At 38.2% G+C, this 11,372-nt stretch overlaps 1 protein-coding gene across 1 annotated transcript in view; it reads right to left on the bottom strand.

The window, feature by feature from the left end:
• Nucleotides 1-2,681: 2,681 nt before the first annotated feature.
• ZFAND3 (zinc finger AN1-type containing 3) overlaps nt 2,682-11,372 on the bottom strand; it is a 133,368-nt gene continuing 124,677 nt past the window's right edge. Inside the window, exon 7 of the mRNA XM_056487343.1 lies at nt 2,682-5,382. Within this exon, the coding sequence (XP_056343318.1) occupies nt 5,228-5,382 (155 nt within the window). The 3' untranslated portion in view covers nt 2,682-5,227. The remainder of the gene's footprint in view (nt 5,383-11,372) is intronic.

The raw sequence follows: 11,372 nt of genomic DNA, 5'->3' as shown, positions 1-11,372 counted from the left end.
TCTGCAACTCAGAAAAAAATAAAGGGCACCAAGCAACAAGGAAACAGTGGGTGTTACCTGTCCTTTTGTGTGAAGGGAGAGCCACACACAGGAGTAGGTCTCTGTAATTTTATTCTCATTACTTACAGTCACTGCACCATGCTACAAGTTATTAACTCAGAGCATCCTACTGCATGTTACTGGCTTTGCACAAATCTAGCAGAAAGGAACATTCTGCTCATGGTTAAGCCATTGCCATCAACACTTGCTACTATGTGAAGAACAAAACCCTTTTGCTAGAGGATGCAGTCATCATCACCATCTTTAAAAACTATATATAACTTCAGTAATCTCTTTCTAATGCTTCAGATGCATGTATTGAATTTGAGATCATTTATAGTTAAGTCTTAAGTCTTATAAAGTTCTGCTGGTTTTTCTTCCAAAGAAAATAACAGCATTTGCAAAATAGGAAGGTCCAGTAGCAAAATATGTAGTTATTACTAAATAATCCATCAAAAATGTTTTCTTATTATGATGGTCCTGTTTAATTTCTTTACATATAACATCTGTGGGAGAATTGACTCAGACAAACTCTACACATGTATAGTCACAAAGATAAAGCAAAATGGTTTTCTGTAGTACCAAGTCAAAAAAGTTGGTGCTGTTTGGCAAGTAAGAACCTGCCTCTTTCCTATTCTATGATCCAATCTGACTTGAAGAGAAAGGTGGATGTGATTACTAAGCACTTGTCACTTTGCATCCTCTGTCTCCTGTTTTCATGCCTTCTTTTGTCCCTTACTCAACTTCAGAGCGGACCATTATTTAGGAGTGGCTCTTTCCAGCAGGAGTGAAGTTTGTTCTCCCAAACCAGCTGCAGATAGTGAGAAATAAAGCCCATTATTGCACCAGTTCACCATGCGAAATGTGCACTGCCAATACTTTTGAGCAGTTTAATCTTCTACACTCTTCTTTCACTGTGGTCCTTTGTGTAGTGAATTATGTACAGATGCAGCCTTAATGAAGAATAATCTTATGAACTGGTTATACTAAAACTACATCCTTGTACAGCAGCTCCTGCCACTACAGCCTTTGTGGTGGACCACATGTATTCTTTTTGTTCTTTATGCAGAATTCTAATCAGGTATTTATTTCAGTAACAAGATAAACATCTGGTGTCAATAAATATAGGTAATTTTAAAAAGTGCAGTCTTAAATGTTTCCATTGCTCTTCGAGGCATAAAAGTTTCCAGGAGAATATGAATTTATTTCCAGCGTGAACTAGCTACAAGCTCATTGTTATATTAAGGGATTACTTTGCTTAGACCTTCACTTGGCTGTTCCTCTGATGACTGACAATATCATAACTACAATTCAACAAAGAGAATGTTACTACAATTTGTCAGGGCACTTAACTGTCTACATATCAACTGTGAAGACAGGTGCTGTCAGATATTATACCGGCATAGTTCTTGGAGTCTATTAGAAAATCTGTATTTTTATGACACAGTTAATATCAGTTTTCTTTCCTGGTGAGTCTTTGTACTGAAATAATCATTTTAAGATGAGGAAAAAAAAGTGCTTTTATCCCTTAGAGATTTATATCTAAGATGTAGCTTAATCACAGAAGGAATTGCTGATTACAGAATGAACACCACAGTGAGTACAAAGCCAAATATAAAGAGGACATTGTATTCACTAGGCCAGAGGATTACTATTTGTCCAAAAGAAAAGTCATGCAAAATTCAAGTTTTGAATGTACTTATCTCCTGCCATTGACTTGATAAAACAGATAATATAACTTCTGAGTTGCTGCTGGAACTGCACAAGGACTCTTTTCAGGGTGTTGCCTGTGCACTACTGAAGAGCAGTTCAAGTTCTCAGGTACCTCATGTTACAGATGTGCTGCTGCTCAGTCAAGACACGGAGCTGCTTCGAAACAGAACAGGTACACAGCAGCATTCCTAGGCAATTCTTGATTTCTCCTAGCAGCCCTGGTTCACACCTAGTCACAGGTTTGAAACTGGATGAAAAGGCAGAGCTGTTTTATGTAACTTACCTTTACTAGAACACAGCCATCTTGTTCAAATATCATGAAGTTTTATAATTGAAATACTGTAGGAATTTGACGAAAAAAAATGGGTGCATATGTCCCATGAACCAGGCAAATTCTCAAGTGCAAATTTTCACATGTTAAAAATATTATTAGTTTTACATTCTCTCTCCCTCTAATCCAGTAAATAGTGGGGTTTTTAATTAGCCTTGTGTTTTTAGCATCGAAGTGAGTAACAAACAATAGTTATTCCTCTGTTTATCAATTATGAATATAGCCTGTTCTCATTTGTAATACAGCTACTCTAAGCTAATCTATCAAAGTGCATGAAAGAACATTTAGGACATTTTAATGCCAATGATACAGTATAACAGTGTATGCATTTGAAGAGTATGCACAACTTACTCCTTTGATTACTGTATCTAACCTTAAAGTTAAATGGACCAAACTGGCTACAGTAGATTTGCTTACAAAACAAATTCCTCAATTCAAACCCAGCACAAGTACTATCCATCCCTTCCAAACCTGCAAAAAGTCCACCCTTCACCAATTGTAAATTCAGCTTGAAGTTAGTGACCTGAACTTGATCTTTTCCCCATTTATATTTCTTACATGAATTTACAGTAGAAATGGTGCAAAATAGCAAGACCTGTTGGAATAGGCAGAAAGGAATTCAAACTTTAATCTGATTGGTTTAATTTTTTTTTTTTAGCATGAGGAAAAAGAATAAAGTTACAAGATTCTTTTAATATTTTCACAATGTTAAACTAAAACTGAGCTCTAGGCTACATGTGTAAGTAAATCTAGAACACAAAAGGGTTAAATAAGATCTTCTTTTAAGATACAAGAACTTAAGCTTTCTTTACGTTTTACAAACTTCACAGAACAGATACTGCAAAGGAACAACCCCCTCCCCAACTTTTTGTTTAAAGTGAACATTGTCCATAATTCACATGAACGTTAAGTAGTGTCCTCTCAAGAGCCACCTTGAAACCGTCTGTGCACTTGTAACGAGATTAAAGAGAATATTAAGGAGGAACAAAATAGCATCTTCAGTATTAATGCAGAAAAGTCTTGTGTATCAATCAGAATGCCCATCAAATGCTAGGGTAGGATTTTGTAGGAAAAGAAAGTGCGTATCACAGCAGCCGCCAAAATCCATCTTTTTTTTAAATCCTCATGGCAAATGCAAATAATATCCTTGGACAGTCCTTCTCACCAGGACCACTTCCTGAAACTGCAGCCCATTACAGAAGCTTTTGCTGCTGGTTCATATTCTTGAATAAGAACAAAGAAAAAAAAAAATGCAGCTTGCCTTCCAGACAGCTTGCATTTATAATGATGGGACACTTCTGATTTGCTTCATGGTTAATGCTAATACAGTCAGATGCCGAGTGTGTGTGTGGAGAGACATATATATATATATATATATATATATATATATATATGTATATATATGTGTGTATATATATATATATGTGTGTATTCTTTTTTTTTAATTAGTTGTCTCATTGTTAAATGTTCCTAACTGGCTATCAAAGTAACAGTATAATTTGGCCTATAAGGAGTTAATTACCTGTAACAAGTAGAATGGAGGATGACTCATACAAGCTGGGGTTTTCCAAGTGACAGGCTATTTCACCCCCTATGTTTCAGATCTGCCAGTATTTGAAGATGAGACAAAGTAGATCCCTCCCTCAGATTTTCTTACAGGTTTACCCACTTATTAATAACTTACTGATGGACTGAGAAGTTAAACTCATTCAGGATTAAGCTGGGCGACATCGGCACGTATCGTTTTTACCTGCGTAAGCCCTGTGTGCAGCAGGAGACAGCCCGGTTATGATGTTTGCTTTTATGTTTCCAAAGTGGCAAAGCTGGTGCGGTTGGGCTCAGCTCAGCGTGACACACTGTAACACAGAACCACGGCTCTAACCAGATCCAGAACGTTCTATCCAGGTAACGCTTTTCACATCCACTTGCTATACTCACTTTGCGGGCAGGGATTTTCGTGGGCGCGTTCAGCTGCATAGAAGGAGGGCTGGTGGAGCCCCTTTGATTATCTCATTGACACTCTGAACGTGAGGAACACGAACTCATTCTGACAAAGGGTGTTTGTTTTACAGGTTGTTCCCCAATACTGTTACTGAATTCCGTTTGCTACAAAATGTCCTTTTTTCCCCAATATGTAAGTCTAGCTACAGAAAGTCAGTCTGTAGAATCCAGCCATGGCTACTGTGCTGTGAATTAGCCTTATTTGATCAATATTCAGATACCTGCACTTAGCAAAAGGCAAACAAGAGCCAATCAGGTTTCGGCCAGTGGGAATGGCTGCACTGCTCAAGGTATGTGGAATCTGTTCACATAACACGTAGAATCTCTGCGGATGCCATGTAAAAAGTTATGCACCATTTACTGCTCCAGGATGGAGTTGGCTTTAAAGAGAGATCATAATTTAACAGAGAAGAAAGATTAAAAAAAAAAAAAAGAAGAAAAAAAAAAAACCCTGATAGGTTCTTTATAGTAAGATACATATAAAAATTTTTCATAAGAATCTCTGTCCCCCTTTCTTTTTGGCTTCCTGGGAAGAACCAGAAAGGTGTTTCTACCCCAACAGAATCCCTGATGCTGGTGACACTGCCTAACTCAAAAGCCACACGCGATGAAGGCACGAGTGACCAGTCAGGTCTTCTGGGCTTAAGCAGCTGCAGTTGCTGCTCCAAGTAGTATTTCACCTCCTCAGGATTCAGTAGCAGTGAAGAGGTGAAAGGCTGCACATTAAACAGTTTGTCAGAAAGCCATGTGCATAGCAAACTTTTACACCAGCTTCTATACAACTATTTGTTTTAACTCTGCAGCTGGAATGTTTCCAGCATAAGGCTTTTAGAGTGACTCCAGCAATAACAGAAGCCTTTGGATTTTTCTTGCTTTGTTTAAATCCACTAGCCATACTCAAAAATAATATTTCTTCATGTTTTATTTTTATACGGTGGCTAGCAGGCACCTTAGTAACCAGCCAGAGATCAATTTCAACCACCATCAATCCCTAAACTACAGTACCAGGACGGTTGGCTAAAGAAAGGAAACTGATTGGCTGTAGTCTGAAACTTGCCTAGTACAAGGTGTCTGGCTGACTTTGTCCTAAATAAGGCTAACATTAGTGAACTAAGAGAACAGCATTTGGTTGCAGTCTTGCACTCAGGAACATCCTTCGCCAATGCGTTGGCAAGATCTCCCTACTTTGCGATCCAGTTTCACCATTTTCATGATGGCCTCCTCGCGCCCGCGGCCCATGTGGTCGAACGTGCAGTCGTGCTGTTCGGGCAGGCGGTGCAACATGCAGAACACGTAACCTGCCAGAGGGAGACAGGAGACAGGTTAGGGACTGCTTACACAGGTGCCACCTCGCCTGAGCCACAGGTGAAGAACCCCGCCTACTGGGGGCTACTCCGTTCTCAAAAATTAATACCAGTTTAATATTTTCACTTATTTTCTTTAAAAAATTTGTTGTATCATTTACTGCATTTTGCTGAGAATTTATCAACACAGTACCAAAGCTCAAGTCACATGAGATTTGTGGGGTTTTTTGCCATCCTCTCATTTTATACAGGAAACCTGCAAAATCATCTAGGCTATGTATATGTCTACATAATAACAAAGCTAATGCTTTTGCATTTTAAGAACCTTCTCTGAAATATTTCCTAATTTTAAGTGGACCGTGTTGCTATTTCTGAAATTCATGCCTATGGTACTCTAGGGTCAGCTCCCAAGCAGATTTTCAAGTCAACTGTTAAATTTAAGCACCTTTCTTCCTCCTCACTGCCAGCGTTGGCAGTGACAGCAGGAGAGTTCACTGCTCCTTCGCTATCCCGGTCTCCAGAAGCTTCTCCCCACGAGCCATTCTGACACTAACCACAGGGGGGAACAGGCATTTGACACAGGGATGTCATGCCACATCACTTTGCTCTGTAGCTGAGAAGATAAGGTTATTGTCTCTGTCTAAAGCTCCTCAATGTTACTCAGCTTTCCAGGAGCACATGACTTAGAAACATGCCAATACTTTTCCCTGCAGGTGAGGAGGGCATCTGCCACAGCCACCACTTTCTAGTCTACAGAGGAAATCAGCTTTTTTCTTCTTTGTCCCTAACACTTTGTAACAGTAAAGAAATGGACTCGAATTTCCCACTTCCAAAATGAATGTTAAATAGCACTAAGTAGCATTAAGATGTTATAGGAGGAAACAGTTCCAGGGCTTACCAGTCCACTGAATACAAAACCAAGTATGCTTCATATAATATAGCCTGTGCTGGGGTATTTTTCCTACCTGATGTTGCAAAGAGTAACACTCTGTCTCTTTCTTGAATGCTTTACATTACTGCTGCTCCTCAAATGCTCAAAAGATATTAAACCCACAAAACTATGATATTTGAGAGATGGAAAAGGATAAAAATGAGTGAGTGAATGATTGGGAGTGTTTTGTGCATATATACATACACACAGGTATATGAGAATATGTATGTGAAGTAACTTAAGTTCCTGGACTATAAAACATCAATTGCAGGAGAGCACAACATGCTACCTTTATATTAGAGTGATTGTTAAGAAAACAAAGAGGGAAAAAGTGTCCTACATGGAATTATTTGTAAAAAGTGAAGAAAAATTGATTTATCTTTGCTCTTTGTTTCAGTTGCACCAGGTTACGAAAAGACATGCCTATTATCTGTGGCTGGCTTTGAAATGCAGTTCTAGGAACAAAGCCAAAGATACAAGTTTTCTGTATTGGTATGTACAATTCAGAAATATAGATGGAAATGCTCCTAGCAGCCTACAGAAACGTGCAGATTGAAGTGATATGTATCTCATCCCTTGATCATTGCCTCCACTTCAATCTCAATCTGGGTCATACCACACTCAAATGCGACAAATATCTTTCCTGAGGTGCCAAAAATTCAAGGTCTGATTGTTAAAATGAAAATATCCCTGGACTATAGTGCCAATACTGAACAGGCACTTCACTCAGTTCTCTCTCACAGAAAGCAGGGTCTGAAGGCTTCCCTTATTCCTTGAAATAAAATTTCATATTGCTGAACCAATGTCCACTGCAGGTACAAGAATCATAAATACCTAACTGGATGAGCTCAAAAATCAAGTTCATCATCTTATCTGCAATGAATGTCTAAGAAGCAGATGCAAGACACCACAAAGATAGAGACTAGGCAGGAGGTGTCTCAGTCCCTTCTATATAAAAACTGGTTTTAAATTCTGGCACTTTTACTAATCCTTTCCAAATATTTAATAAGCATACGTAAAAATGCCACCTAATGTTACTGAAAAGAGATCTTGAAAATGTATACAATTTTCTGCACTGCTTCCCCAAGACCCTATGACAGTTCTGCAAATCCAGTAAGGAAGTACATACGCCACATGATTTATCACTTTTGAATGTGACCTTTCAATTGCCCCATCTCTTTCCCTTCTACAAAGCTCATACAGACCAGCACAGCTTCATCATGTTTCTTTCTACCCTGCCACCCCAATACAACCTATCCTGTGCTTTGCCTGTTCTTTATTTCATTTTTGAACACCTTTTATTTCTCTACAGAGCACCTATTTTCACACAGGAAAATCTGTACTATAAGCTATATTTATTCCACATGACACATTATTTATCTTTTTTCTGTTCATCAAGGATTTTTTTATGCATTCTTGAACAAAGTTTCAGTAAATGTCCACAAAGAATGCAGGTGATTTTCATTTATCCCAGAGTATGGGAATAGTATGTCTAATTTCAGCAACTAAATGATCTAAACCTGTTATTAATATATGTATATATGTATATATATATATATATATATATTTAAATATGTACTTCTAATTAGAAGAGATAGTATCTAATGAAAGAATACCCAAGATCATTTTGAATGTTACAAAAATAGTTCTGCATATATTGGCTGATTTATGGAAGGGGGCTTATTCTGTTTGAATTAGTAATGCAGATCTCCTGGAAGTTCCATTTCCAAAAAGAGAATTCAGATCTTTAGTCTCATTGCTACAAATGCTTTAAAGATTGGAACTTGTATTTCTGTAGGTTTGATTTAAAATTTAAAGGCCTTTAAAACACTGTTATTCAGCAACTGAGTGACAGTAGTTCTGAACATTTTTTCATTAGTTCACACTGGGTATATTCAATTAAGTTATTACTGCTGTATTCACTCCTTGCTTCTCCAGTGGTTTGAAAATCAGAATGGACATTCTATGGTCTGCATGTGCTCAAGTGCCTGATGTCAAATCAAGGCCATCAGATTTTATAGCAGTTCCATTATTAACTTGTGTGTGCTGGGGCAAAAGGCCAATAGATGTATCTGTATTTTGATCCATAATGCCAATCCATATTTAGAGGTGAAACCTTTTCTCATGAAAACTCTGCTTTTATGGTTATAAAGTAAGTTAGATAAATGAACTCCTGCAGTGTATATGCTGTTAAGTTCATTATGGGATGGCATCAAATACAGGTTGTGTCTCTTAAGGGGATTTACTGCAGAAATGCTTCTTTTAGCACACTATAACTAAAAGACAAAATAAATAACTTTTCTACTAGTGGAAAGAGCATTGCAAGAGGGAATCCATCTGCCAGCTGAAGTTCATATGCCCAAGTCATCAACCTCAAACATGCCAGACTTCCACAGCGTGGAAGATTTCAATCTAGTAAATGTAATAATACATCTCAGAGCACTGCAATTGTTTTCTGATGTTATAAGTAAACTATGAATCACCTACTCCTCAGGTCTCTAATGCAAACATCATGGAAAAACATTATGTAGTGCCTCAAAACATTTGGGCTCCTCTGAGCACCAAATAAACTTCTTCACAATACATCATAAAAAATTCACTTCCATTTCATCACCAGAGAAAAAAGGGCTAAAGCCATAAGCAGTGTACCATCCCTGCCTTACAGAGGAGTCCCACAAAGGAAGCCCAAGACCAGCAGCTATGAAGCTGCTTTCATCATGCCTGAGGAACCTAATGGGAAAGGGATATTGGAGAGAAAAGAAAACAAAATAGGATTCCATATTCCAGACCAGAGAGTATGACAGACCTACAGCATGCTATGTGGGTAATGAAAAACAACTGCCTTTTCTTCACTGCTATGCTCAAGAGCCCTGGTACATTTTGAGTTTCTGAAAGCTGAGCCATTCAAGTATCACTGCTGACATAGAAAAGCAAAGTCCTTCATTACTAAGTACCATCAATCATCTTAATTGTTCGCTCTAGACAGTTATGCTTTCACTGCAGGCACCAACTGCTCTGAAGGTTTAGCCTTCTATACTACAGTGACCCCTTTTGACACATTCAAAGAAACTCCCACTGGTAGGTAAAAGAAAGTGAAGTCAACATTACCATAAAACCCTGAGCTTCTGATACTTAAAAATCATCTTTCCTGCCCACTAGGATCGGTATTTATCATTTCCATTCCCAAGTCAACAGGCAGAAGTTCAGAACTGTCAGAATTTGCAGCTTACACGATTCAAAATTTTATTTAATAAACAACCTGTGTTTGTATAGAGCCCCATAAAAAGTCTATTCAAAAGTAGTCCCAGTAACGACACAGATAATCCTGTGTAGAATTCTGTGCTGCGTGCTTTGGCTTCTTCATATTCTTCACAAGATATTTACTTCTCTTGCAAATTTGAAATTCTAATCAACAGATGTTCAAACAAAATTAAAAATACCTTGTGACTTAAGAATTGTAGATGCTGCAAAAATTCTGCACCAAAGGTTAGAAGTAAACTGAGTAAGGTTAGAAGTAAACTAACTACACCAAAGGTGTATTATCTAACAAGGTATTGTGTGAGTCTACAAGCAGATTTCTGTGCAAGAGCAGATCCTAACATCTCTTTAAACAGTGGACATATCTGCAGGCTATTACACATCACAGCCAAACCAGGCAGATGAGCCAGCAGAGATCAGTTCATGCTGCTGCAGCACTGTTCAGAACAATTGCACACCATTCACCCCCAAAATGACATTTATGCATCTCTCCTCCAACACTTTCCAACTGGAAAGGTGATTTAATGTGTTGCAAATTATACTGACAATAAAACTATATAAGTAACTGTGGGAAGGAAATAATTTTTTGTTTTTTAAAGACATATGTAATAAATGAAGAGCAGAACAAATAACTACCAAGATACAAAGCAAGACCCTAAAGGCTTGAGTACCTGAGACCAGCAGTATGATCCAGCTTGCCTCTCTGTGTTCTGGAGGTTGTTTAGCAAGAACACGTGGTACCAGGAGGTTATGAACATGCACTATAGTCCAGCCAGGCAAAGCTTCCAGTGCAGCTTGAATGCACTGCATTAGGCAGTATAAACATACTCTAGTCTCCTGGTATCTGATATTATTCTCTCTTAGACTGCTCTGTTCTTGTATATACTCTAATTATCTCTCCTCTTTCTCTTCCGTGGGAATGCTCTGCACTAGCACTGTCAACTTTCATTACACAACTCAAAGAAATTTCAGTTTTACTGACAATTTCTATGAAACCAAACCAAATCCCACCAAGCTAAACTATGAGGTTTTGGAAATAAGTGAACTAAACTCTTCTATTTCCCTTTCCCTGCTTTGCAAGTTATCATGGACTCTGAATAAGAAGTATGTGCCCCAAAATAACGTGGTTGGGAATCTTGCCATTCAATTCCAAGGGGAAAGGGGAGCAAGCCCCAGTATGATGAAGCTTTTTAACCAGATAGATACATTTATTAAAACTCTAAAAAATTGAGGCAGTCCTTTCTATCATTTCCACTCCAAACTGAGTGGATGGGGAATGTTAACCTCCAGGTGCTCAAAGGTGGAAGTCTCTAAATATCAATTCACATTGCCTTAAGCATTGCCCTCTGGAGGCATTTCAATTCCATGAATCTTCACAAACAGCACAGCTGCAAAACGTTAACAAAACATACAGTAGGATGAATTGTACTTTTCCCATTAGCTTATTTTTCTAACCTTTTGCATTGATCACTGCAACTTAGTTTTCAGTATTTTCTTCTTCATACATATGGTTAATACTTACTCATGACAACCAAAATGATCAACAGCTGAATCAAAGAGAGGAAAAGGAAATAAGTGGTGTAAGACACCTTAGAATGTTTCTTTTACTCTGCCAATCTGCCCCTGGGACTTAATGGGCACCCTGGGACTCCCATCCTGCTCTCAGTCAGCAATTATTTCAGGTTTCAGGCTGGAAGCACAGAGCTCTGTGATATCTCTGGTACTACATAAGAGTGCTCATGAGATCCCACAGATTCATTTTGTATTTCTACTACTGGTTTTATGCTTAGGAGAA

The sequence above is a fragment of the Oenanthe melanoleuca genome, chromosome 3 (genome assembly GCF_029582105.1).
Source record: "Oenanthe melanoleuca isolate GR-GAL-2019-014 chromosome 3, OMel1.0, whole genome shotgun sequence".
Taxonomy (NCBI): domain Eukaryota; kingdom Metazoa; phylum Chordata; class Aves; order Passeriformes; family Muscicapidae; genus Oenanthe; species Oenanthe melanoleuca.
Note: the sequence above shows the minus strand (reverse complement) of the source record. Positions and strands in the feature narration are given on the sequence as shown.